Genomic DNA, 27,396 nt, shown 5'->3' with positions numbered 1-27,396 from the left:
GACGCTGCGCTTATTTTACTGTATTCACTACATAACTGCAGGTCGTCTCGATGCAATATCGCGATATATCCGTCGGATATCGGCGCACCCGTAGTCCGCCGTCGGCTAACCCAGGCTGGTGTACGTTCCACTATGTAGCTATTTTACTCGACTATATTCAGTAGGATTTTCTGATTCCTCTCCCGCTGTGAGACGAGCGATATTTATAAAATGCAGGAGGAACTAAAGGTTCTTATTTTAGTTCCTGTATCTAGTACCGTTCTGCGGTCGGTTTAGATTTTTTAAGAGCAGTCTGTCTGTGTACGTCAGGATTTACTTTCCTTCCAGATCTGTTTTGGAACAGGATACAGAGCACCCCCTGTTATCAGTGATTAGTCTCGGACGCCCACGTCCAGTATACGTCCAGTATACGCCCAGAACCTAAAACACAGTGTTATTAATGGATGTAAATGTAAAAAAAATACATCAGTTCTGGTGTGTTTGGTGTTGCTTTTCATCCACAGCACCGGTTTAAAAGTGATGCCAGATCCAGTTAACACACATCGGAGTAGTTTGTTACTGGTTTTTGGTGTGTAACCAGTAGCTACACAGCTAAGAACAGTTCTCTCAGAGCAGTATCCGTGCGGATCGATCTTTTCAGCCTAGTGGTTAAGGTACAGGACTAGTAATCAAAAGGTCACTGGTTCAAGCCCCACCACTGCTAGGTTGCCACTGTTGGGCCCTTGAGCGAGGCCCTTAAGACACAATTGCTTAGACTGTATACTGTCACAGTACTGTAAGTCGCTTTGGATAAAAGTCTCTGCTAAATGCCGAAAATGCAGCCAGGTCGATAAAGACAGGCTTCGAAGAGTTTGTTGTGGAGGAACTTGCACAGAGCCCTGATCCCAACCCTGATAAATCTTACATGTAAAAAAAAATCTTATGTTCGACTGTTTTTTTGATTGAACAGATTGTTGTGATTTTCCACTCCAAGGGAAAAAATTTTCACTTATAGTTACACCTCACGTTTGTGTCTTCCTTCCCTCCGAATTAAATAGCGTAGAAGCAAAGAGAAGCTTAGAAAACACACACATTATTTGCTGTGCCAAAAAAAAACACATTTTTCGTGTTTTTAAATATATACGTCAAGCAATCTCCATGCCAACGTAGCTGAACTGCTCGGCTCTCTAACGTAAGTATTACCCGGATGCGTAGCGTAAATCCCGGCCCCGGTAAGTGTTGTACGATTATAAAAAGGGGGTGCTTTGTGTTCCACTCTTCAGGGTTCACGTCCATCTGTTCATACCCATCTTCCTTCCTTTCCTCGTTCATATCGATTATCCAATAATGATGTACCGCTAAGAATAAAATACGATGAAACTATAACGTAAATGTTAGAATTAAAAATAACGCTGTTGATTTTTCCGTACGTTGGATTTCAATCATCGTTCGTCCCATTTAAGACTTTAGTGCCTTTTTTGGACAGTAGACTGTTCTGTAATTAAACTGTAGATGATATATTAGCGTTTTTTGTACAGTTTCTTGGTTTAAGGACTTTTTTTAAGACTTTATTGTGTTTATTTTAGTATCGTATCGACTAGAGAATAAAAGTCTATTAATGAACACAAAACTGTCGTCGTCATTCTGTGTCTCTTCATTTTTTCTGTTTATTGATACATTTTGTCCTGATTAGTCAGTCTGTCTTCTTCTGCTGTGGATTTACCGGAGCATTGAGGAACCCCGTCGACGTCCCTCCCTCAGACACGACCAACCATGTCTGTCGGACCCACGTCATTATTCTACAGCTCTAGTAAATGGGTTTGCATACCGTATCCCTTTTAAGTTTGGCTTGTGGGCGTGGCTGTTGGTCATCTAATATTGTACGTAATGCAGTAGGTACAATGTTGTTGGGTGTAAACGCCTCAACAGCCCCACAAAAACACACTTCTGGTCATTTTAGCCAAATAACTCAACCTTTGTTGGATGTCCAGCTCTCCACCAGAATTAAGGTGCCTGGCAGCCACTAAAGCCTTCACCATGTAAAGCTCGCTCGATCGTGGACAGTGATCAGACCTGTTATTTTGGAGCAGAGGAACAATGGAGCAATGAGGAACCCCATCGACAGCCCTCCCTCAGACACGACCAACCATGTCTGTCGGACCCACGTCCGGGGCGTGTTATTATTCTACAGCTCTAGTAAATGGGTTTGCATACCGTATCCCTTTTAAGTTTGGCTTGTGGGCGTGGCTGTTGGTTATCTAATATTGTACGTAATGCAGTAGGTACAATGTTGTTGGGTGTAAATGCCTCAACAGCCCCACAAAAAACACACTTCTGGTCATTTTAGCCAAATAACTCAACCTTTGTTGGATGTCCAGCTCTCCACCAGAATTAAGGTGCCTGGCAGCTGCAAAAGCCTCCGCCATATAAAGCTCGCTCGATCGTGGACAGTGCCACCCGTGTTCCAGCAGCTTTGTCATCCCAGACCTGTTATTCTGAAGGCTCATTGATGTGTAGTCAATGTGTCTTCCGCTGCTGGTGGATCCCTGACTGCAGTCGTGTGCATATTGCTGCTCACGCCTCCTCCGACCTGCATGCAGCACTTAGAGGACCCCTTCTTTTCACCCATGCATTCTGCACAGACGCCTCTCTATCTGCTAATCAGGGTCCTTGCACAGCGGTGGAAGACCCCACCCATATAGTGCGGTCATCACGCCTTAGCAGAAACATTGGCCAATTAGTGTCTGCTGCGGGCACTGCCAATTATGCCTGCTAGATGACGCCCAGCCAACTGGTGGCAACACCAAGTTTCGAACCGAGGAGTTCCGAATCTCGGCGCTGGTGTGCTAATTGTAATACCCATAAATAAAGTCATTGTATACCCATATATGTGCCTACCAGTCGGTGTAATGTGCACTTTATCCACATTATTACCATATCAGTACCTGATTATTACAGCTTTATTAAACAACATGCCCCTTTATACAGATCAGGGTGTAAAAAAATAAATAAAAAAAATCAACAATTAAAGAAGGTAAATATACAGTATATATATATTTAATATTTTTTTAATATATATAAGAATAAGAATGTTTTTAGATTTTGTTCAAGCTTCAGTTAATTCACAACTGTTCATCCTGTACACCACCAACCCTGTTACACCTGCAATCACCACCTAGTACATTCAATATTATAATACCATCTGTAATCAAGAAAAAAAACCCACTTTTATTTATATCAAATACGTATACACACCCAGATGCGTCTTCTCACACACAGAAAAAAATGCATTAATAGAATTAAATAAAACGAATTATTAATACCATTAAACTTCAGAAAGCCAGGATGGAATGATTCTAGTGTACTGATTCCAGCCAGTCTGAGCAGCGCTAACATTTAATCGTAGTGTATATACCCAAAAAATGAAGCTCAGATGCGCTGGTCAGATGAGATGGTCAAATTAAGGTTCCTCGTGGCTCCTGCGATGGTCAACGGCGTCCACTTGATGATCATCTATGGGGTTTGTGGCAGCAGTGGAAATTACATTTATGGAATCAGATACGACCAGATTGGGAGAAAAATTGGAGGTAAAATGCATTTTAAAAATCTGAATGATTGATATTGATATTTCTTGTGTTTGATATTAAAATATTACAATATTACACTGTAATAGCTTCTTTTAGTTCAATTAAAAAATGATCACTAATATACATAATCAATATTTTATTAAAATGGTGAAGAACATAGGGTGGCTGGGTTCGATCCCCAGGCGGGGCGGTCCGGGTCCTTTCTGTATGGAGTTTGCATGTTCTCCCCGTGTCTGCGTGGGTTTCCTCCGGGAGCTCCGGTTTCCTCCCACAGTCCAAAACATGCAGTCAGGTTAATTAGAGACACTGAATTGCCCTGTAGGTGAATGTGTGTGTATGTGTATGTGTGTGTGTGCCCTGCAATGGACTGGCACCCCATCCAGGGTGTTACCGTGTGCCTTGCGCCCATTGAAAAGCTGGGATAGGCTTCAGCACCCCCTAATTGGATAAGCGGTTAAGAAAGTGAGTGAGTGAAGAACATCTTCACATGGAACGCCAGGATCTAACCAGCACATCATGGGTTCGAATCTTGGCAGCACCATCGGTTCTATCGGATGTTTACAGACGGGCCATGTCTGAGGGAAGAAAGGTCAACTGTCTGGTCGAGGTACAGACACAAGAAATCAAGGAATACAACAGTACAGCTGAGGAATTGGATACGACGACTGGAAGAAAAGTGAAACATGCGTAAGTGGGGCTCAATATAGTGCTCATGATCATCCGAAAATCCAAAACGAGTCGTGTGTGTCCCCCGATGAAGAGTCGACGCCCAATTGTGACCCAACGGCTTTTCAAGTAGCTGAAGCGTAAGTTTGGACACCCATTTTATAACAAAGGAAATAGATGAGATTGTTTTTTTGGCACCAATGCATCCTCGATGAGACTGATACTCAAGCCACCACTGGACCACACCTTCATGACATCATCGAAGTGAAGAGTAGGAGTCGGAGGAGGACTGCAGGGCTCAGGGTGCAGCTCTGTTTCGTTCCTCAGCAGAATTAGGTGTTCCAGGACTTCCTGTTCTCCCCTCGGCGTGCCCCCGCCGCTCCCTCTGCTTTAGCCATGCTGGTCAGCGCCGCTAGATTGGTGTTGGATCCCGACAGGTTCTGCGAGTTCCGTTTCTGTCTGCGCTGCTTGGCCGTCCCCGAGGCTCGGGCCACTCGGTCGGGTCTCACCAGCACCCCGTAACCCGGGTTACAGTGGAAGTAGTGCCGGCCTCCGACCGAACCGTCGTTCTTACCTGCAACAAAGCGGCGTGGGGTCAAAAATATACAGCACACGTATAACACGTATAACCAAAACATTAAAACCACCTCCTCGTTTCTACACTCACTGTCCATGTTATCAGCTCCACTTACCATATAGAAGCACTTAGTAGTTCTACAATTACTGACTGTAGTCCATCTGTTTCTCTACATGCTTTGTTACCCCCCTTTCATGCTGTTCTTCAATGGTCAGGACCCCCACAGAGCAGGTATTATTTAGGTGGTGGATGATTCTCAGCACTGCAGTGACACTGACTGGTGTGTGTTGTGCTGGTATGAGTGGATCAGACACAGTGTCCACTCACTGTCACAGCTGGACTGAGAATAGTCCACGAACCAAAAACATCCAGCCAACAGCGCCCCGTGGGCAGCGTCCTGTGACCACTGATGAAGGTCTAGAAGATGACCGACTCAAACAGCAGCAATAGATGAGCGATCGTCTCTGACTTTACATCTACAAGGTGGACCAACTAGGTAGGAGTGTCTAATAGAGTGGACAGTGAGTGGACACGGTGTTTAAAAACTCCAGCAGCGCTGCTGTGTCTGATCCACTCATACCAGCACAACACACACTAACACACCACCACCATGTCAGTGTCACTGCAGTACTGAGAATGATCCACCACCTAAATAATACCTGCTCTGTGGGGGTCCTGTGGGGGTCCTGACCATTGAAGAACAGCATTAAAGGGGGCTAACAAAGCATGTAGAGAAACAGATGGACTACAGTCAGTAATTGTAGAACTGCAAAGTGCTTCTATATGGTAAGTGGAGCTGATAAAATGGACAGTGTAGAAACCAGCTTACTCGATGTGCAGCCTGATATGGAGAGTTCAGTATATGGACAAAAGTATTGGGACACCCCTTCCAACCTTTACAATTGCTAACAGCGAGAATAAATCAGTTATATGAATGAAATGATATGCTTCCAACAGTTTAGGGAAGGGTCTTTTGTTCATCCTGTTCATCTTCTCCGGATCTCGGCCCCACCAAACAGCTTTGGCACAAATTCCCACAGACATACTTTAAAGACTTGTGAGAAGCCTTCTCAGAAAAGTCGCTCTACTTTACTACCTACCATTAGTGTTTGAAATAGTTCAGGTGTCCAAATACTTTTGGCCGACTATTTACAGAGGAACAACAGACGTACCTGCTGGCATGTCGAGCTCCACGCCCACCCAGACACCGTCTGCGAAGTCTGTGGGTCCGACGTAGCGCACAGTGCCGTTTTTGTTGCTGCCCACGGTGACGTATTCGTCCTCCTTCAGCCAGTCGGGCAGAGGCTCTTCCTCCCGACCTTCCTCTGTGTCCGACAGGATCTCCAGCTTCTCCAGGGCGTCCAGAGGATCCTTATCTTCCTCCTCCGCCGCCTCAGGTAGGATCACTTTGAACGACTTCAAGCCTGAAGCTTTGACCTTCTGGATCTTGAAGGGGTTTGACGTGGAGGTGTGGAGCTGAAGATCCAGGTCTGGTTTTATTGGTGGTGCTGGTGTGGGTTTTGGAACTGAAGGTGGGTCAGGTGATGATTGTAGGGGGTTTGGATGGACGTCAGGAGCTCTGGGTGGAGATTTTTGGGTTACTGGGACTGCTAAAGGCTGCTCTGATTCCTCCTGGTCTGAAGAGTCCAGGATGGAAGAGCTTGTTTGAACATCTCGAGGTTCGGTGCTTTCTTGACGACCCTCAGGTTCGGTCTGCTCCTCTTTCGTATCCGGACGTTCCTCAGGCTCCGGTTTGAGAGCTTCCTGGATTTCTGACTCCAAACTGGGCAGCGGGTTCAGGTCTGTACTGGAGACCAACGTTTCAGACAGGGTTGCGGTGGAGATGCTGGTGGAGATATAGCCACTGGACACGTCGCTAACTGGGCTGTGGGTCGAGTCTTCAGGTTCAGGAGGAACCACAGGAGGAACGTCTACAAGCTTAGGCGGGGTTTGTGTTCGGGCTTCTGGAACTGCCATCTGTAATGAAAGGAGGATGTCATAATGCGCTGGTGCCTGATCTGGAACCGTTCTAAGCTGGTGCTAGGTCCACATTATAAATATTAGCAGAAACGTTACTAAAAGAACAGCCAACCATCAGAAAGGCAAGGACAACAAACCAAATCTGAGCTACGTGTTTATTCCTAACAAAACATCGAGTTCCTTAAATAATTCCTGACATGAATATACAATCAAATATGTATAATAAGCAGTTTAGGGAAGGCCCTTTCCAGTTCCAGCTTGACTGTGCCCTAAATCCAGGTCCATAAAGACATGGTTTGACTATTTTGCGCAGACGCCGTTCCTGGATGTTATTAATACATATCATTTATAGACGCAGCGATGAGCCGTGTTGACTGACGAGGGTTTTCCGAAGGTTCTTTTTCCCCCTTTTTCTAATAATCTAGTCATTTCCAATTCCCAGAGAACCCCGCCCTGACCGAGAAGAACTTTCGACTATGAAGCGCACCCTCAGACGTGTATGTCACCGGTCGTACCGCATACCAAGAGACACGCTATGCCCTTCTGTGAGGTCTCCACCTCTCATGCCGGTGTCTTAACCAGCCAGCAGAGGCCGCATTAAGGAGCTCCCTCCCTCCCTCCCTCAGGCAAGCCAAATTATGCCTGTTGGACATCCAACCAGGTCGACAGCACAGCTAGGATTCGAGCTCTACTAGACGGTTACCTGGGCGTCCTGCTCGTTCTCTGAAGCTGCAGAATCTTCTGAGACTGTAGATGTTCGTATCTCAGATGAAGACCTGGATGATGATGCTCCCGTGTTCTCTGCTCTGATTGGTTGTGAGGTTGAAGAATCAGGAGGAACCTGTAGAATCCATCAGGTGACACATTAAAGATAAAACCAACGATTTAACAATTCATGGGAATAAACAGATTGTAATAATGAGCGTGTGGTTTAGGGGAGCCGGCCACGCCCTCATGTGTCACAAGCTGCAGGTTGAGAAGCTTGTTGGACGACCACAAGCTGCCAAAACAGCTTCAGCATGTTCTGGATTAAGAACGGTACTAAAGGGGTGAACGAACGTTCTCCTTAAATATCTTCTCTCTGATGTATTAGTAGTGGTGCTAAAGAGCATTGTGGAACACTTTCTAAAATTATATCCTTTCAACTCTGTGGCATAACTTTGGGGAAGGCCCTGTCCTGTTTCAGATAAGCCAGGTTCATAAAGACATGGTCGGACACTTCAAAGACCTCCTCAGAGCCCTGACCTCTGCTCCACTGCTGATCTCACAAATGCTCTTGTGACCAAAATCTTATGGAAAGTTCCTCCCCAAACGTTCACTAGACGTTACCTGGATGTCGTGCTCGTTCTCTGAAGCTGCAGAATCTTGTGAGACTGTAGATGTTCGTATCTCAGACTCTGCGGTGGATGAAGACGGGGATGATGATGCTCTTGTGTTCTCTGCTCTGATTGGTTGTGAGCTCGGAGGGTTGTGAGGAACCTGTGGAATCCATCAACGAATAGATTCAGATTCACCAAACAAATCCATTGAACTGTACTGGAGGGATGCAGGAAAGGGTTCATTCGGAAGGTCACTGGTTCTTTCCCCACCACTGCTAAAGTGCCTCAGTTGTTTGCATTGCATTAGGTCACAACTGTAAGACCCTAAGGACAAATGCAAATGCTAAACGTTGTAACTGTAAACAAAAATTAAAGAAAGCCTGTTCCCTTTGTAGTGACCCCCTTGCTCCCCTAGTAGTAAGTAGTGACCCCTTGTTTCCTTCTAGTGACCCCCTTGCTCCCCTAGTAGTAAGTAGTGACCCCTTGTTTCCTTCTAGTGACCCCCTTGCTCCCCTAGTAGTAAGTAGTGACCCCTTGCTTCCTTCTAGTGACCCCCTTGCTCCCCTAGTAGTAAGTAGTGACCCCTTGTTTCCTTCTAGTGACCCCCTTGCTCCCCTAGTAGTAAGTAGTGACCCCCTTGTTTCCCTAGTAGTAAGTAGTGACCCCCTTGTTTCCTTCTAGTGACCCCCTTGTTTCCCTAGTAGTAAGTAGTGACCCCTTGTTTCCTTCTAGTGACCCCCTTGCTCCCCTAGTAGTAAGTAGTGACCCCCTTGTTTCCTTCTAGTGACCCCCTTGTTTCCCTAGTAGTAAGTAGTGACCCCTTGTTTCCTTCTAGTGACCCCCTTGCTCCCCTAGTAGTAAGTAGTGACCCCCTTGTTTCCTTCTAGTGACCCCCTTGTTTCCCTGGTAGTAAGTAGTGACCCCTTGTTTCCTTCTAGTGACCCCCTTGCTCCCCTAGTAGTAAGTAGTGACCCCCTTGTTTCCTTCTAGTGACCCCCTTGTTTCCCTAGTAGTAAGTAGTGACCCCCTTGTTTCCTTCTAGTGACCCCCTTGTTTCCCTAGTAGTAAGTAGTGACCCCCTTGTTTCCTTCTAGTGACCCCCTTGTTTCCCTGGTAGTAAGTAGTGACCCCTTGTTTCCTTCTAGTGACCCCCTTGCTCCCCTAGTAGTAAGTAGTGACCCCTTTGTTTCCTTCTAGTGACCCCCTTGCTCCCCTAGTAGTAAGTAGTGACCGCTTGTTTCCTTCTAGTGACCCCCTTGCTCCCCTAGTAGTAAGTAGTGACCGCTTGTTTCCTTCTAGTGACCCCCTTGCTCCCCTAGTAGTAAGTAGTGACCCCCTTGTTTCCTTCTAGTGACCCCCTTGCTCCCCTAGTAGTAAGTAGTGACCCCTTTGTTTCCTTCTAGTGACCCCCTTGTTTCCCTAGTAGTAAGTAGTGACCCCTTGTTTCCTTCTAGTGACCCCCTTGCTCCCCTAGTAGTAAGTAGTGACCCCCTTGTTTCCTTCTAGTGACCCCCTTGTTTCCCTAGTAGTAAGTAGTGACCCCCTTGTTTCCTTCTAGTGACCCCCTTGTTTCCCTGGTAGTAAGTAGTGACCCCTTGTTTCCTTCTAGTGACCCCCTTGCTCCCCTAGTAGTAAGTAGTGACCCCCTTGTTTCCTTCTAGTGACCCCCTTGCTCCCCTAGTAGTAAGTAGTGACCCCCTTGTTTCCTTCTAGTGACCCCCTTGTTTCCCTAGTAGTAAGTAGTGACCCCCTTGTTTCCTTCTAGTGACCCCCTTGTTTCCCTGGTAGTAAGTAGTGACCCCTTGTTTCCTTCTAGTGACCCCCTTGCTCCCCTAGTAGTAAGTAGTGACCCCCTTGTTTCCTTCTAGTGACCCCCTTGCTCCCCTAGTAGTAAGTAGTGACCCCCTTGTTTCCTTCTAGTGACCCCCTTGTTTCCCTAGTAGTAAGTAGTGACCCCCTTGTTTCCTTCTAGTGACCCCCTTGTTTCCCTAGTAGTAAGTAGTGACCCCCTTGTTTCCTTCTAGTGACCCCCTTGTTTCCCTAGTAGTAAGTAGTGACCCCTTGTTTCCTTCTAGTGACCCCCTTGCTCCCCTAGTAGTAAGTAGTGACCCCTTTGTTTCCTTCTAGTGACCCCCTTGCTCCCCTAGTAGTAAGTAGTGACCCCCTTGTTTCCTTCTAGTGACCCCCTTGTTTCCCTAGTAGTAAGTAGTGACCCCCTTGTTTCCTTCTAGTGACCCCCTTGTTTCCCTAGTAGTAAGTAGTGACCCCCTTGTTTCCTTCTAGTGACCCCCTTGTTTCCCTAGTAGTAAGTAGTGACCCCTTGTTTCCTTCCTGTGACCCCCTTGTTTCCTTCTAGTGACCCCCTTGTTTCCCTAGTAGTAAGTAGTGACCCCTTGTTTCCCTGGTAGTAAGTAGTGACCCTTTGTTTCCTTCCTGTGACCCCCTTGTTTCCTTCCTGTGACCCCCTTGTTTCCCTGGTAGTAAGTAGTGACCCTTTGTTTCCTTCCTGTGACCCCCTTGTTTCCTTCCTGTGACCCCCTTGTTTCCCTGGTAGTAAGTAGTGACCCCTTGTTTCCTTCCTGTGACCCTCTTGCTCCCCTAGTAGTAAGTAGTGACCCCTTGTTTCCTTCTAGTGACCCCCTTGTTTCCCTGGTAGTAAGTAGTGACCCCTTGTTTCCTTCTAGTGACCCCCTTGCTCCCCTAGTAGTAAGTAGTGACCCTTTGTTTCCTTCTAGTGACCCCCTTGCTCCCCTAGTAGTAAGTAGTGACCCCCTTGTTTCCTTCTAGTGACCCCCTTGTTTCCCTAGTAGTAAGTAGTGATCCCTTGTTTCCTTCTAGTGACCCCCTTGTTTCCCTAGTAGTAAGTAGTGACCCTTTGTTTCCTTCTAGTGACCCCCTTGTTTCCCTAGTAGTAAGTAGTGACCCCTTGTTTCCTTCTAGTGACCCCCTTGTTTCCCTAGTAGTAAGTAGTGACCCCCTTGTTTCCTTCTAGTGACCCCCTTGTTTCCCTGGTAGTAAGTAGTGACCCCTTGTTTCCTTCTAGTGACCCCCTTGCTCCCCTAGTAGTAAGTAGTGACCCTTTGTTTCCTTCTAGTGACCCCCTTGTTTCCCTAGTAGTAAGTAGTGACCCCCTTGTTTCCTTCCTGTGACCCCCTTGTTTCCCTGGTAGTAAGTAGTGACCCTTTGTTTCCTTCCTGTGACCCCCTTGTTTCCTTCTAGTGACCCCCTTGTTTCCCTAGTAGTAAGTAGTGACCCCTTGTTTCCTTCCTGTGACCCCCTTGTTTCCCTGGTAGTAAGTAGTGACCCTTTGTTTCCTTCCTGTGACCCCCTTGTTTCCTTCTAGTGACCCCCTTGTTTCCCTAGTAGTAAGTAGTGACCCCCTTGTTTCCTTCTAGTGACCCCCTTGTTTCCCTAGTAGTAAGTAGTGACCCCTTGTTTCCTTCCTGTGACCCCCTTGTTTCCCTGGTAGTAAGTAGTGACCCTTTGTTTCCTTCCTGTGACCCCCTTGTTTCCTTCTAGTGACCCTCTTGTTTCCCTAGTAGTAAGTAGTGACCCCTTGTTTCCTTCTAGTGACCCTCTTGTTTCCCTAGTAGTAAGTAGTGACCGCTTGTTCCCCTAGTAATAAGTACTGACCCCTTATTCCCCTTGTACTAAAGGGAGAGATGAACGACCGTTCTTCTCAAATATTTTCTCTCTGATGTATTAGCAGTGGTGCTTAAGAGCATTGTGGAACACTTTCTAATATTATATACCCTTTATCTCTGTTGCTGAACTTTGGGGAAGGCCCTGTTCTGTACCAGATAAGCCAGATTTATAAAGACACGGTTTGATAAGTTTGGTGTGAAGGAACACCAGTAGCCTGCACAAATCCCAGAGAGGTCAACGCCGCTCCTGGATGTTGTTGATAAATGGCAATTATATAGATGCAGCAATGAGCCGTGTTGACTGACGAGGGTTTTCTGAAGCATTCCTGACCTTTTGAGTGTATCATTATTTATTTTTATTACAATTTTGCATCTCCCCTCTTTTTTCCAGAGCTGGAAGCTTTGTAGACATTTTTACTGGACGGTTACCTGGACGTCGTGCTCGTTCTCTGAAGCTGCAGAATCTTGTGAGACTGTAGATGTTCGTCTCTCAGACTCTGCGGTGGATGAAGACGGGGATGATGATGCTCTTGTGTTCTCTGCTCTGATTGGTTGCGAGGTTGAAGGTTTGTGAGGAACCTGCGAAATCCATCAACGAATAGATTCAGATTCACGGATTCATTCATCCGGAAGGTCGCTGGTTCATTCCCCACCACTGCCAATCTGCCTCAGTTGCTTGAAATGTATACAATGTGTATAATTCTAAATCTAAACGTAAATAAAAGGAAGACTGTACCCAATGTAGTGACCCCCTTGTACCCTGCGTATAAGAGCACCGTCATCCTGGATGAGACCAGGACAGAAATGTAAAACTATTTTTTAGTAACGATTTGGAGCACCAAAGAAATACACATAGCAATATCAAACCACTAAGGGTCAAGCGTTCAGACCAGTACTGTACTCTTGGTGTACCCCAAATGTGTACTTGCCCACTTATGAAAAATAATGCCCTTGTCCTGTAGGCCCTGCACTGACATTCAGCCAGTCACCTAAGGACAGTTCATTCATTCATTCATTGTCTGTTTCACCAGGTTTTAGTAGCTCCAGTTGGCCTGACTGCAGGTCTTTGGACTTGTGGGAGGAAACTGGAGCACCCAAAGGAAAACCAAGATGTCACAGAGAAAACATGCAAACTCCACACAGGTCGCTCGGCCGGAGAATCGAACCCAGGACCTTCCTGCCCTGAGGTGTCTACAGGACTCCTCTCATTTACTCATGTTTTTCTGAGTCTGTATGTGATTGATGTAAAATTATAAACGTACCAGTTTAGGAGCAGCGAGGTCCTCCTGAGGAGTCGCACACTGGACCACGATATGAGGAACACTCGGCTGAAAGTTCAGGGAGGGAAAAAACGTTTTTATAAATGGGGCTTGTGTGTGTATACAGGTACTGTATATGTAAAAGCAAGCGCCCCCTACCTGCAGCTGTGAGGAAGCAGGAGCGCTCGTGTCCTTCCTTTCCTCTCTTTTAGGAAACAGAGATTTCAGCATCTTGGGCACCGGTGTGACCAGAGATTTAACTGGACCGAAATATGAGCCGGCCGTGCCCGGAGGTCCTACATGAGACAGATATGTGAAGATTAACAGTAACCGTGACTGAGTTCATAAATTCCACAACACAAAATAAGCTCAAATTATATCAATATCACACAATAATAATAATAATAATAATAATAATAATAAAGTGATCTGTGCATTTAATAGCAGTTTGGGGAGGGCGGGGTACAAGTCAGTTTGGTTTCAGTTACCTGGATCATGGGCTCGGGGAAGTGGCGCCGTAATATCCGGGTGTCGATCCCAAGCATTCTGTGAGAAAAACATCCACACACAAGATATTAGATCAGACACAAAAACACCTAAAGTGTGTGTGTGTGTGTGTGTGTGTGTGCCTGTCAAAGCCAGTCCAGCGCGAGTGAATTCTCCACAGGGAGAACATGCAAACTCCATACAGAAAGTGAGGCAACGGTGCTACCCACATTCCAATACTTTTAAAAAAAATAAAATGCTGTTTTTAATACTATTCTATATTGTTTTTAATACTGTTTTAATACTGTTTTGTATTGTTTTTAATATTTTTTTTTTAAATAAAATGCTGTTTTTAATACTGTTTTGTATTGTTTTTAATACTGTTTTTAAATAAAATGCTGTTTTTAATATTATTTTATACTGTTTTTAATACTGTTTTAATACTGTTTTGTATTGTTTTTAATATTTTTTTTAAATAAAATGCTGTTTTTAATACTGTTTTTAAATAAAATGTATTTTTAATCAGTTTAGTGATTGAAAAACTACGTCAATTAGCCAGACGTGCATAAACTTGCATAGAACAACAATAATTGAATTTAATTGAATTGAATTTAATAGCTTTTGTGCCTGTATGCAGGATATAGTCCGATAGCCCCTCAGATAAGCTGTTATATAAACTTTATATATTATTATTAATTGTGGACCTGTTTAAATCACAGCTGTGGTTAAATCACTTCTTACCTTATTCACCGTGGACTCGTGGTGGTACGACAGATCCTGCTTGCTCCCAGACAGCTAAACCAAACAAAAATCAATCCACAATTTTAATCTCATTTCTAATAAACGTGTGTGTGTGTGTGTGTGTGTGTGTGTGTGCAGTGTGTGTATCAGGGTTAAACACTCACTCTGTGAACGCTGGGTGAACTGGGACAGCGTCTGGGATTTTTTCCTTTACTGATCAGCTGCTCTTTTACCGTCACCTCCTGCTCTCTCACATCCACACACGGGATATTAGATCAGACACAAAAACACCTAAAGTGTGTGTGTGTGTGTGTGTGTGTGTGTGTGTGTGTGTGTACCTGTCGAAGCCGGTCCAGCGCGAGTGAATTCTCCACGGCGAGAACAGTGCGTAAGTATTTCTCTAACGCCGCCTCACTGTCCTCTGCTCTTCTCTCCGCGCTGGCGGCAAGTCTGGCCAGCATCTCTCTGTCCTCCGGCCCCTGGGAGCCCTGAACATGAACCCACAAAAAATACCCCAAAAATAATTATTATTACCTAATGAACGACTAGCGATAAACAAATAGAACGAGACGATACCCCTGGGACGTTGGAGATGATCTCGAAGGTGACGCCGCATCCAGGAATGTTGCTACGCTGAGAGATCCTCTTCAACAAGCTTTTAGCGAATCCCTGAGGAAATAAAACCAAGCGTTTGTGCTCACGGCTTTTTTGCTTTTGGACCCCCAGTTCATCCAAATTTAGACATATCCAAATCCCTATTACACTCCCGTCCTCCTCCATACAACAGAGCCCTGACCGGAGCACCCGGAGGAAACCCACGTTGACACAGAGAGAACATGCACACTCCACACAGAAAGGACCTTGATTGTTCGGCCAGGGAATCGAACCCAGGACCTTCAGGCTGTGGGATGACAGCGCTACCCACCGCCCCACGATGTCGCCCCCTTTTCTGTCAGTTGGGTCCTAGTATTTGCCATCTGGCATTTAGCAGACACTTTTATCCAAAGTGACTTACAGGGTTTATGGGTTTTTTTGTATACAATTTGAGGGACAATTAGGGGTCTTGTTCAGGGGCCCAACAGTGGAAACTTGGTTGTGAGGCTTAAACTGGCAACCTTCTGATTACTAGTCCAGTACCTGCACCGCTGAGCTACCGCTGGCCCCCCTATTATTTACACATTTATAATTATGGAATTGTGGAAGTTGATAGTTCCGTTCCAAAAATCCAAAAACTGAACCTTGTTGTGTCTGTGTAGATGCTCGACCGGCTGATAGCCAAGCTGAGATTCGAACTTGAGAGCTTAAGATCTCAGCACCGGTGGGTTAGTGTGTTTTACCGCCGCGCCACCCAAGCGCCCAGCAATCCGGTACTTTAACATGACCACGATCCAATACATACGTGGCTAAATCGGGTCAAAAGTCATCTTCTCTGATGCCCAGGCAGGGCGCCCCCTAGCAGGCACGACTGGCAGCGCCTGCAGCAGACAAAACTGCCCACTAGTCTGCAGGGTGGAAAAATACCGGACTAAAAAGTGGGCGGGGTCGTCAACGCCATGTAAGGACCCAGGTTAGTAGGCCGAAGCGCCTGTACAGAAGTGGAGGAACGTGGAGATCAGCGCGTGACTCCCTGTGCATGAATAAAAAGGGGTCGGTGGGAGGGCGTGTCACCGGTGTCCCTCAGGTGTGTATGTGCTCTGTAGTACCTGGCGTGCTGCGAGGTTGACGCAGATGCGTTTGCGCAGGATCAGCTGCATCTGCGCGGGGTGGCTGAGGAGCACGGCGACCCGCACGGTCAGATATACACACTGCTCCGGTCCGCCGGCCCGATTCAGCTCTGCACACTCATGTACTGTACAATCCCATGATGCTTCAGCCTTCACCTGCACACACACACACGAGCTTGTCGGACGTCCCATTCATACACTATATGGACAAAAGTATTGGGACGCCTGACCATGAGCATGTCGGACGTCACGCTCAGCTAAATACCTTGAAGTCGTGATGCTTCACAATCTGTAGCTCTATGAAATCGTCCTCATCTTCATCGTCCAGAACAGCGTCCATCCCTGCAGCCAGCGGCGCCGAGAGACCGTCATGAAGGTCTTCAGCTGTCCACAGCAGAAAGAACGTGTGAGAACGTTAGTACAGTGTAAAACTGACGATGGTTCCAGTCCAGAAGAACCACAACAGCAGTTCAGATGCATAACGGCCAGTGTGTTGTGAGCATGTAAAGGTTTAACGAGGGCAGAACTCACGACTTAGATTGAGGAAGACGACGGGAATGTGGGTCTCCATTCCTGCCACAGGAACCCTGCAGACAGAAGGTGAACATGTCAAATTACAGACGGGTCTAAACAATGCTACTCTACTCTAAAATGTGCTCTAATCCACTAACCAGTGAGCAGGAGCGCCAGGAATGCCACTACCAGCAGGGGGCAGTAACACTGCGTTCCTTTCCTCGGTCAGAGTCAGACGACCCTCCAGCAGCTGAGCCTCCGTCTCCACGTCGTCCTCCGATTTCTCTACACACATAGAAGGGTAATAAACAATTATGTCTACAGCAGGACAAAAATAAGGGGCAGGAGGCATTACCACAATCCTGCAGTGCCCTGTGGTAATGCCCCCGGTGACCCATGATAACGCCCAGTGATAATGCCCCATGGAAATGCCTTGTGGTAATGCCTTATGATAATGCCCCATGATATTGCCCTGTGATACTGCCACATGATAAGGCCCCCTGATATTGCCCCTTGATAATGCCCCATGATATTGCCCCATTATATTGCCTCCACAATAATGCCCCATGATATTGCCCTAGGGTAATAACCCATAATAATGCCTCAATGGAAAAGTAATAACCCATAATTATGCCCCATGATAATACCACATGATAATGCCCCCATTAAAATAACCTATGATATTGCCCTATGATTATAACCCATAATAATGACCCATAATGATGCCCTATTATAAGATAATGCCCATTGATAATGCCCACATGATAATGCCCCATGATATTGCCCTATGATAATGTTCAATGATAACAACCCATAATAATGCCCCATGATAATGCCCTATAATAATGCCCCAAGATAATACCCCATGATAATGCCCTATGATAATAACCCATAATAATGCCCTATGATAATACCGTATGATAGTGCCCTAAGGTAATACCCTATGATAATGCTCAATGATAATAACCCATAATAATGCCCCATGATAATGCCCATATGATAATGCCCCATGATAATGCCCTATTATAATGCCACATGATAATGCCCATATGATAATGCTCCATGATAATAACCACATGATAATAACCACATGATGATAACCCATAATAATGCCCCATAATAATGCCCCATGATAATAACCACATGATAACCCATAATAATGCCCCATGATAATGCCCCATGATAATAACCACATGATGATAACCCATAATAATGCCCCATGATAATGAACCCATGATAATGCCCCCATGATAATGCCCTATTATAATGCCCCATGATAATAACCACATGATGATAACCCATAATAATGACTCACAATAATGCCCCATGATAATGCCCCCATGATAATGCCCTATTATAATGCTCCATGATATTGCCCTAAGGTAATAACCCATAATAATGCCCCATAATGCCACATGATAATAACCCTTAATAATGCCCCATGATAATGCCCCCATTGAAAATGTCCCATCATAATGCTTGGTACTGTGGGTACGACTTCACACAACACTAGTCATAACATTAAGAAAGGTTTGAAATGTAACTCCACCTAACGGCATCTTCTGCTGACCGTGTGAGGTGCTTTTCCACTGCAGCATTATGAGGTGTGTCGGGCGTCTCACCTGATTTGCCGACGAGTCTTTGGAGCTGCTGGTCGAGATGCTCCTGCCTCTGGGTCAGAGCGGCGAGCCACTGCGCCCTTAACCGCTCCAGATCGCGTTCCTAAAACGAACACAACCCTGTTCAGCGGTCGCACCTCATCCAGAGACACTTACAGACGGTACTGTGCCAATATTGTGTTTAGATAAGTAATAAAGATAAATATTATTCATATAAATATTAATTTAAATAACTAATAAAGATAAATATTATTAATAGAAATATTAATTTAAATAACTAATAAAGATACATATTATTCATATAAATATTAATTTAAATAAATACTAAAGATAAATATTATTAATATAAATATTAATTTAAATAACTAATAAAGATAAATATTATTAATATAAATATTAATTTAAATAAATACTAAAGATAAATATTATTAATATAAATATTATTTTAAATAAATACTAAAGATAAATATTATTAATATAAATATTAATTTAAATAACTAATAAAGACACATTGTTAATATAAATATTAATTTAAATAATTAATAAAGATACATATTATTAATATAAATATAAATTTAAATAACTAATAAAGTTCTCCGGTTCAGACTCACCTGATAGCTGTCCAGGTCATCCTTTCTCACCTACAGAGACAGACCAAAGTGTGTGAGTGTGTTATAGGTGCATAAAGTGTGTGTGTATGTGTGTAGCTCACCTGCGGGGCGTGTCGCACCTCCACGCTGCCAACACACACACTAAGCACACACTCGGCCATCAGAGGCATGGAGCCCGAGTCCGGCACTGACCGCACCTCGACCTGGATCCTCCGGGACTGACCCTGCTTACACAAACACAGACACACACAATGATACACACTGCACGATCCATCACATGTACCAGTTTGGGAAATGCCAGGCACACGAAGACGCACCTGTCTGAGGTGGAAGACTCCTCCTGTGCGTACGTCTTTAGTCGGCGAGACCTCCACGGGTGCGAACTCGCCCCCCTCGTTCAGTTCCAGTACCTGCACCCAAAGCTCCAGCCTCCTCATCACTTCACTCCACCTGCCGCAGGTAAACGTTCTTATTATGCCGATCATCACACTAATGATGAAGGTTCATTTTGCTGATTTTGGTGGTTACCTCTCTCTGAGAGAGCGGGTCTTGTCCTGAATCACCCCCAGGTCCCAAAGTGCCAGGTTTCGGCGCGGGTTCTCCACTTTATGCCCGTAGACCTCGATAGCCACGGCACCTTCAGCCAGGAATTCCATCAGATCTTCGGTTACTGTTACCTCCAGCTCCTTTGCACACACACACACACACACACACATATATATGAATAACAGATCTATCCTGCCCGTGTGTGTGTTGTGTACTCTCTTCTATTTGGGACTGACCTTACAGTTGTCGAAGTGGACAGCACAGTGCGGCTCTTTGCTGTTAGGGGTGGACACAGCGGACAGGTCGACCTTGGGCGCAATGAACACCGGCTCCTCCTGCCCCCAGAAGTCATACTGACAGAAGACGAAGTTGGAGAGGTGCTTTGGGAGTCTGCTGGCCTGAGACACCGTAATCTGAAACAGATTAAACGGATCGGACTTGGACGTGAGGATTTGAGACACAATTCAGTGTCGTTTTGATTGACTTAGATGTGAGAGTCAGTGTCTTGAATGCAATTTAAGGTAAGTGACTAGGACCTGACCAAAGGCTGGTGTGTGTCTAAGTGAGTTGTAGTTCACTTGGTTCAGTAGGTGAGTAGGTAAGTGACTTAAAATTGAATGTGAAAAAAGTAACTTGTTATAGTCGCAAGGGAAAGTGACTTGGGCCTGACTTGGTTGTGAGAGTCAGTGTCTTGAATGCAACTGAAACGTAAGGATACCTGAGCTGGATTGCACATGGATATAAAGGATAAGTGAATAGAACTCAGCTTGAAACCAGAGGGTAAGTTACTTGAATACTGATTCAAGGGTAAGTGACTTGAACACAGCTTGGACATGAAGGTAACTGACTTGAATACTGATTCAAGGGTAAGTGACTTGAACACAGCTTGGACATGAAGGTAAGTGACTTGAATATGGATGTAAGGGTAAGTGACTTGAACTCAGCTTGGACGTGAGGGTAAGTGACTTGAATGTAGATGTAAGGGTAAAAGAATAGAACTTAGCTTGGATATGAGGTTAAGTGAATAGAACTCAGCTTGATCATGACAGAAAGTGACTTGAATATGGATGTAAGGATAAGTGACTAAAGCCCAACTAGGAAATGACATGAAGCAAGTGACTTGAATATGGATGCAAAGGCAAGTAACCTGAACTCAGCTGGACATGAAGGTAAGTGACTGGAACTCAGCTTGAAACCAGAGGGTAAGTGACTTGAATATGGATGCAAGGATAAGTGACTAGAACTCAACTTGGACGTGAGCGTAAGTGACTTCCAGTCAACTAAGACTTAAAGGTAAGCGACCTGGCAAGCGACTTGAATATGGATGTAAGGGTAAAAAAATAGAACTCAGCTTAAACATGAAAGAAAGTGACTTGAATTTGAATGCAAGAGTAAGTGACTTGAACTCGACTTGGATGTGAGAGTAAGTGACTTGAATGTAGATGTAAGGGTAAAAGAATAGAACTCAACTTGGACATGAGATAAGTGACTAGAACTTAACTTGGACAAGAAAGTAAGTGACTTGAATATGGATGCAAGGTTAGGTGACTAAAACTCAGCTTGGACGTAAGGCTAAGTGACTTGAACATACATGCAAGGTTAAGTGACTAAAACTCAGCTTGGACGTAAGGCTAAGTGATTTCTAGTCGACTTAGACTGAAAGGTAAGTTACCTTGAGAGCAAGGCTTGTGAGCTTGTTTGTAAGTGAGGGAAAATGACTTGTAGGTGACTTGTATGTAAAGCCAAGTGACTTGGAAAGCGAGGGACCAGGAACTAACACCTGTTTTCACCTGTACATCATGCAGCTCCGATAAGCACAACACGTGTTACTCACCCTGCAGACTAGTTTACGTTCATGTGACTCGGCCCCTTCAGGTCCTGACTCGGAATCCAGATTCCCACTCACTCGCTCCACCTCCACGTGTAACCGCCCCGCCACCTGAAAGCACCCGCAGGTCAGACTGGCTTTATCGCGGCCTCTTTGTGAATGCTGTTGCTTTTTGGGAGGATTTTTGGGAGAATTACCTCTCCTCTCTGGTTAATAATGGGCACCGCGTAATGCAGCTTCACATCATAGAACAGACAGGACAGGAAGACGTTGGCCACACCGATCAGGCTGTGATTCTCCTGCTCGTCAAAGAAAGGGTCGGCGCGCTTGAAGTACGACAGCATGACCTGCGGATGAGGGTAAAAGAACGGTCACTTTACCAAACGTATGATAAAAAAACGTCGGATCATCATAATCTGCGACCGCTTCTTATCACCTGCCAGCGTTGGGTTCCCACACAGAGCCGTATGGCGTACAGAGAGACATGCTAAGCTCCATGTGACCCCCCTTTCCAATCACATATAGCAGCAACAGTGGAAAGAAACCCCGTCTGACCTTCCCTCCCTCAAACACAGCCAATTGTGTTGAGATGTAAATGCCTCTAGCAAGGAGATCTGAGTGTTTTTAATTGTAGGGGTGCAGAATTTGGCATAACGTGTGGCATCTGCTGGCTGGTTGACATTTGACGTTTGACATTTTCGGCATTTAGCAGACGCTTTTTGTCCAAAGCGACTTACAGTACCGTGACAGTATATTGTTCAAGCAATTGAGGGTTAAGGGCCTTGCTCAAGGGCCCAACAGCGGCAACCTGGCAGTGATGGGGCTTGAACCAGTGACCTTTCGATTACTAGTCCAGTACCTTAACCACAACTGCCTACAACTGAGGTGCTGCACAGGGACTGAGGTGTGACTTTCCGCCTCAGGCAGGGGTCGGGGTCTGCAGCAGTCGAGGAGATCCAACTGGGGAATTGGATATGACTAGATTGGGATAAGATTCATGGTGCATGAACGCAGAGGAAGATGAAGCCGCGCTCTCGATTCAAATTCTAGACGCCGATTAGCGCCGCGCCACACAAACGTTCAGTAGAAAGCACATTTCATTACAGGATTGTCCTCGTCGAAGTCCTTCCACTCCTGGTACAGCTCCCTCATGTCCACCAGTCTGTTCTCCAGCTTCTCCAGAGCCCAGATCTGCTTTCCTTTGGCCTTCCGTCGCACCTCCACCGCCGGTTCGCTCAACGCGGCATCTCTCTGCGTCACACACACCATAACACAACGACACACGGTCATTACACGGCCCTTATCCAACGTACAACCGAGCTGCTGGATCGTAACGCTCTACCTTGTTTCAATTAAACGCCTTTAGTCACGTTTATATCATGGCTGCGATAACAGGACGGCTCTAAAATAGATCCGGTTGTGGGGTTTAATCCAGTGGCGGCTGTTGGTCTTTCAAAGAGGGGAAGCTCATTGTCGGCTTACATCATAAAATTTGTCAATTTATTTATACATAAATTCTGCCCTCCGTTCCTTTTCAAGAAAATGGCCTGTGATCCTATCGTACCGAGTAGGCGTCTTTTCCAGGGACTTGACCAGTGAGTGTCCTGAAACAAATACTATGAGTGTGTTTTATTTACACAGTGAACAATGGAAATGGTCAAGTAATTTCACCAAGCAAATACCAAGAAATAGGTTACAGCAGGACTGAAGCTCCCAGTGATTAAGTGACGGTGTAGATCTCAAAATAGCTGTCAATCAAAATGGGATTCAGCCTTTCGACTGATCCTCCAATCTTCTTGCAGAAGCTCCGCGTCCAGACCCGCTCAGCGTCCGGGGGCGGGACAAAATCGTGGCATTTATCCAATGACCGGCGAGTTTCGAAGCAATGAAAAAAACCCTCCCACGCAGCCCCATAGAAGTGAAGAGACGCTCGGCTTCTGCGGGCAAATGCATCGACGCTACGGGAGTTAACAAAATCGAGTCAGTGGATTTGTGATCAGTAGCTGATTCTGAACGAACTCGTCTTCCAGATGAACGTGTTCTAACGCATTTGTAGTCAGTGAAATGTTAACACAACTGTACATATTTGACCATTTAATTTTTGACATTTTAGGGGATGCTGAGCTTCCCTTGCAGTCTTAGAGAAATCGCAACTGGTTTAATCACAGTTCTTATTCACACCGAAAGTCTATGGACACCTTGATATTTTACCAAACAGTAATAATTACAATCATCTTAACTGTTACCACGATGATGGGAAAAATGGGCGGGAAAATCATTTGCTCAGGCGAATCGATATAAAAGAAAAGGAGAATCACAGTCGTCAACTTTAATGTTAACATTAATTACATATAACGTAAGTATTTACAGGCTACAGTGTGATTGAAAGCGACCTGATTCATCACCACTGTGTGAAATATAACACCTAAGCATGACTGGGTATGTCCAAGGGTGGCCAAACAGGCTGGCCATTGGGAGAGGAGGGTTTTGACTACCAGCTACCAGAATCAGACCAAAATGATCAGCTGGCGCAACCCCTACTACGGGAGCAGCCCAACAGTCTCGTGCTCCTGAGGCTGAATCATAGCTGTGCTATCAGCCGGCCTCATGCCTGCACAGACACGCGATGGGCTGAACAATAACTGAAACAGGGTTCCATGTTGCCATGGGTCTTATTATTAGACTTATTTTCAGTTTAATCCGTAGCCAACTTTTGCAAGACCTCCCCAGACATCTAGAGACCCTGAGCTCTGAGTATCCAGCACTGACAGATGTAAGCGTAATGACCTTGCGGTTGGCGTTGAGGTTGGCTGCTGGGATCTGCAGCGTGACGCTGTACTCCGTCCTCTTGTTGAGCTCCTGAGCGATGAAGGCGGCCTCCTGCGCCATCAGGTTGGCCCGAACTATCTGCTCCTGGAGCTTCCTCAGACTCCGAGCTACAACCACCTCCCTTCACACACACACACACACACATCGATGGAACAGAAGTCTACCATGTAAACACTCCACCACAAGTCTCAACAGACACAACTGGCCAAGCCCACTGGAGGCGTCGGGTTTGTTTTCATAGTGGAGGAACGCATAGAGCATAGTGTGGCCGACGGGTACCTCTCCTCGCGTGCGTGGCTGTGGCGGCTGTGAAACTTCGGCGACGACGATGGCGACGACGAGAGAGTTGTGACCCCGCCGCCTTTGTGTTGGGGACTCAGGCGTCTGCGCAGTCGCTGCAGCTCCTCTTCGTACAGCAGGCGCTGATGCTCCAGGGCCGAACGCTTCTCCTCCTCGTGTCTGTGCTCCAGAGCCAGCAGGACGTTCTGCATCGGGTCTGAGAGGCACAGAAGGCGTCAAAAAATATTATTCTGACAATTTAAGTTTACAGAATATAGTTTAACACAAACACAGGTCACTTATTTTTGGATATACACACTATATGACCAAAGGTATTTGGCCTCTCTGGACTATTTTGATATTTTAACCTGATTTATAATTATTTAGACAGTAAACAGATCATTATCCGGGATCTGGAGCGCTCAATTTCAAATCTCCGCTCTGCTATCAGCCGGTTGGGCGCCTACACAGCCCCACGATTGGCTGTGTCTGTAGGGGGAGAAACAATGGCTAAAAAAAGGACACCTATTTGCAGGTGTAGGTGCGGTCTGTGCTGACCGGTCGAGACACCTGCACGGGGATAGCAGTGCCTGGCTCCCCGAATACCCCGCCCCTTTCTGGTAGGAATCAAGGTTTCCGGAGTCAATTCCAAAAAGCCTCGTATTCTTTATATTCCCCTTCTCTTCTCTTCTCTTACCGTCCCTGTCCATGCCCTTCATCATGACCTCGGCCTGAGCGCGCTCGTAGTTGAAGCTGGCCTCGCTCGAACCCTGACTCACTCGATCCAGGTCCACATCCAGCTGCTCCACACTCAGAGACTTCCTCACTCCAGCCTCGTCCGCCTCAGCACCGGAGCGGGGACGAGTCTTCGAGAGGTTTATTCTTTAAAAAGAGAGCGAGAGGAACAATCGGCAGATCAGATCCGAGAGTATCAGATGATTATATCGCTCCACTGATATATCGGTTGGGCCGCGTTTCAGAAAGCAAGGCGGTATGAAACAGACCTGAAGAAATGGTTGTGTCCCCACAGGATGCGATCTCCATGGTGTAGCTGGGTTGGGATTGAGATCGGGGCGCCATTCACACAAGTACTGCAGGAACACACACACACACACACACACACACAGTATGGACTATAAGAATAAACACAGATCAAATTAATAGAAAAAAGTGCATGTGTGTGTATGTGACTGTGCGTGTGTGTGTATATATGTGACTGTGTTACTGTGTGTTGGTGTTTTTGTATGTAACTGTGTGTGTATGGGTCTATGTGCATTTGTGAGTATGTGATTGTGCGTGTTTGTATGTGTGCTGGTGTGTGTGTATGTAACTGTGTGTAACTATGTGTGTGTGACTGTGTGTTAGTGTGTATGTGTCTGTGTTTGTGTGACTGTGTGTTAGTGTATATGTGACTATTGGTGTGTGTGTGTGTGTGTGTGTGTATAAATGGGTTTGTGTGTATGTGTGTGCAAGTGACTGTGTGTTGCCATTGGTGTTTGTTTGTGTTAGTGTGTGTGTATGTTGGTGTGTGTATGTGTACGTGTGTGTATGTGTATATGACTGTGTGTTTGTGTGTATGTATGTGTGTGTGTGCATGTATATGTGACTGTGTTGGTGTGTGTGTACTTGTGTGTATGTGATTGTGCGTGTTTGTATGTGTGTTTGTATGTGTGTATGTAACTGTGTGTGTAACTATGTGTGTGTGTGTAACTATGTGTTGGTGTGTGTGTATATATGTGCCTGTGTGTTAGTGTGTATGTGTGTATATGTGTACGCATGCGTGTGTGTGTGTGTGTGTGTGTGTTACCGAGCATTTTTCTTTGGTTTGATTATGACTCCTGTATCCGGTGTGATGTCGATGACACAGTGCTCTGGATAAATGGCCAAACCGCACAGCTGGATGTCCTGAGAATCATCTGAGCCTATCAGTGTGTGATCCTGCACACACACACACACACACACACACGTCATACATTAAATAGCTTTAGTTATGTACACATTGAATGTGTTTGGGAAATCCAATATTACTGAGTTTTAGTGGGTTCAGGCTTGAGAGTCAAAATCACAGGGACCTGGTGCATATTCGCCCAGTTTTCTAGCGGGTGGCACCCCTGTCGGTCACAGCGTCCCGCCTGCAACATGGCATCGTGGCAACTGACATTAAAGCACTGAGACCAGTAACACTGTGCTGATATGAGGACTGTGTTAGGCTATAAGGATGAAATTTCTTATTCTAGTAACGTAAGTGCCTCATGTTTACTGGTTAATCTGCACTATGAGGTGGTTCTAGCAATCCTACGGCAATTCAGTTAGCAATCAATCAGTCAAAATGTCCAAGATGTCGAAGTCCAAAGCAGCTAAAAACATGACCCGAGGTCAAAACACGGATGAGTATTTTCGTATTTGAGACGGAGCCGCTGGAGGTTCTAGGTTTACATTGAACCGTTAAGGTAGCTGTGCCGTGTAGGGCCCTAATTATACGGCATAAATCGGACAGTAACCGTTTCGCACCTTTAAATAATAGACGAGGAGTTCGTTGAGGGCCGGATCGGCGTTCAGGTTCACCAGGAAGCTCTTATCCTCCACCATCCGGATTCCTGAGCTCTGTAGAGAGATTCCCAGACTCTCCAGCTGCTTCTGCCTTTCCTGACAACGAGACCGGGAAAAAATCACTACACCGCACTTCACCGCACCGCGTTAATGTCTATCGTTAAGGGAAACGGGTGCTTGTCGTACCTGAGCGATTTCCTCCGTCTTCCGGAGCTTCTCCTCCCACGTGACGGTCCTCTCCCGGATCAGTTTCTCCGACTCCTCCAGCCGCTCCTTGAGCTCCTGAGCTTTCATCGACTGTTGATGCGGAAGAGCAGACAGATGCAGTTAAATACGCTCACTGACGCCACCTTTAGGACAACAAAGCGCATTAAAAGGCATAAAAACAAACACAAGAGCCTGAAGGAGGTCAGATGAGTGACCCCCAACTTCTTTACCTCAGCCTGGGTGAGCTGCTCCCGGAGTTTCTCCACCTCCTCTCTGAGCTCGCGGATGATCCTGGCGTTGGGGTCCTCGTTGATCACCGCGTGGTTCACGATGCTCTTGGCCCGGTCCGCATAGCGCAGCGTGGACAGAGTCTCGTCGTAATTGTCGCCCGCCGGACTCACCGTGGCTATCATAGCCGTGCGACTGTTTCCTCCCAGGCTGTCCTGAAAGGA

At 45.9% G+C, this 27,396-nt stretch overlaps 1 protein-coding gene across 3 annotated transcripts in view; it reads right to left on the bottom strand.

The window, feature by feature from the left end:
• Positions 1-2,921: 2,921 nt before the first annotated feature.
• The window catches only part of kif13bb (kinesin family member 13Bb), a 38,186-nt gene continuing 13,711 nt past the window's right edge, over positions 2,922-27,396 (bottom strand). The window contains exons 12-44 of one of the 3 annotated variants that reach the window (XM_063001704.1): positions 27,175-27,387; positions 26,924-27,034; positions 26,699-26,833; positions 25,995-26,125; positions 25,192-25,278; positions 24,885-25,069; positions 24,188-24,404; positions 23,867-24,029; positions 22,184-22,330; positions 21,277-21,426; positions 21,086-21,190; positions 19,488-19,664; positions 19,234-19,391; positions 19,056-19,155; positions 18,807-18,929; positions 18,706-18,735; positions 18,098-18,197; positions 16,634-16,760; positions 16,494-16,549; positions 16,228-16,346; positions 15,942-16,118; positions 14,815-14,907; positions 14,577-14,726; positions 14,403-14,480; positions 14,239-14,292; positions 13,500-13,557; positions 13,171-13,307; positions 13,015-13,080; positions 12,182-12,331; positions 8,119-8,268; positions 7,493-7,630; positions 5,982-6,786; positions 2,922-4,806 (exon numbers count right to left, since the gene is read on the bottom strand). In XM_063001704.1, coding sequence (XP_062857774.1) covers positions 4,565-4,806; positions 5,982-6,786; positions 7,493-7,630; positions 8,119-8,268; positions 12,182-12,331; positions 13,015-13,080; positions 13,171-13,307; positions 13,500-13,557; positions 14,239-14,292; positions 14,403-14,480; positions 14,577-14,726; positions 14,815-14,907; positions 15,942-16,118; positions 16,228-16,346; positions 16,494-16,549; positions 16,634-16,760; positions 18,098-18,197; positions 18,706-18,735; positions 18,807-18,929; positions 19,056-19,155; positions 19,234-19,391; positions 19,488-19,664; positions 21,086-21,190; positions 21,277-21,426; positions 22,184-22,330; positions 23,867-24,029; positions 24,188-24,404; positions 24,885-25,069; positions 25,192-25,278; positions 25,995-26,125; positions 26,699-26,833; positions 26,924-27,034; positions 27,175-27,387 — 4,932 coding nt within the window. In that variant the 3' untranslated portion in view covers positions 2,922-4,564. Of the gene's footprint in view, positions 4,807-5,981; positions 6,787-7,492; positions 7,631-8,118; positions 8,269-12,181; positions 12,332-13,014; positions 13,081-13,170; positions 13,308-13,499; positions 13,558-14,238; positions 14,293-14,402; positions 14,481-14,576; positions 14,727-14,814; positions 14,908-15,941; positions 16,119-16,227; positions 16,347-16,493; positions 16,550-16,633; positions 16,761-18,097; positions 18,198-18,705; positions 18,736-18,806; positions 18,930-19,022; positions 19,156-19,233; positions 19,392-19,487; positions 19,665-21,085; positions 21,191-21,276; positions 21,427-22,183; positions 22,331-23,866; positions 24,030-24,187; positions 24,405-24,884; positions 25,070-25,191; positions 25,279-25,994; positions 26,126-26,698; positions 26,834-26,923; positions 27,035-27,174; positions 27,388-27,396 lie in introns of all 3 variants that reach the window. The other 2 variants (XM_063001703.1, XM_063001705.1) reach the window with 2 other exon arrangements.

This window comes from Trichomycterus rosablanca, chromosome 9, assembly GCF_030014385.1.
Source record: "Trichomycterus rosablanca isolate fTriRos1 chromosome 9, fTriRos1.hap1, whole genome shotgun sequence".
Classification (NCBI taxonomy): domain Eukaryota; kingdom Metazoa; phylum Chordata; class Actinopteri; order Siluriformes; family Trichomycteridae; genus Trichomycterus; species Trichomycterus rosablanca.
Note: the sequence above shows the minus strand (reverse complement) of the source record. Positions and strands in the feature narration are given on the sequence as shown.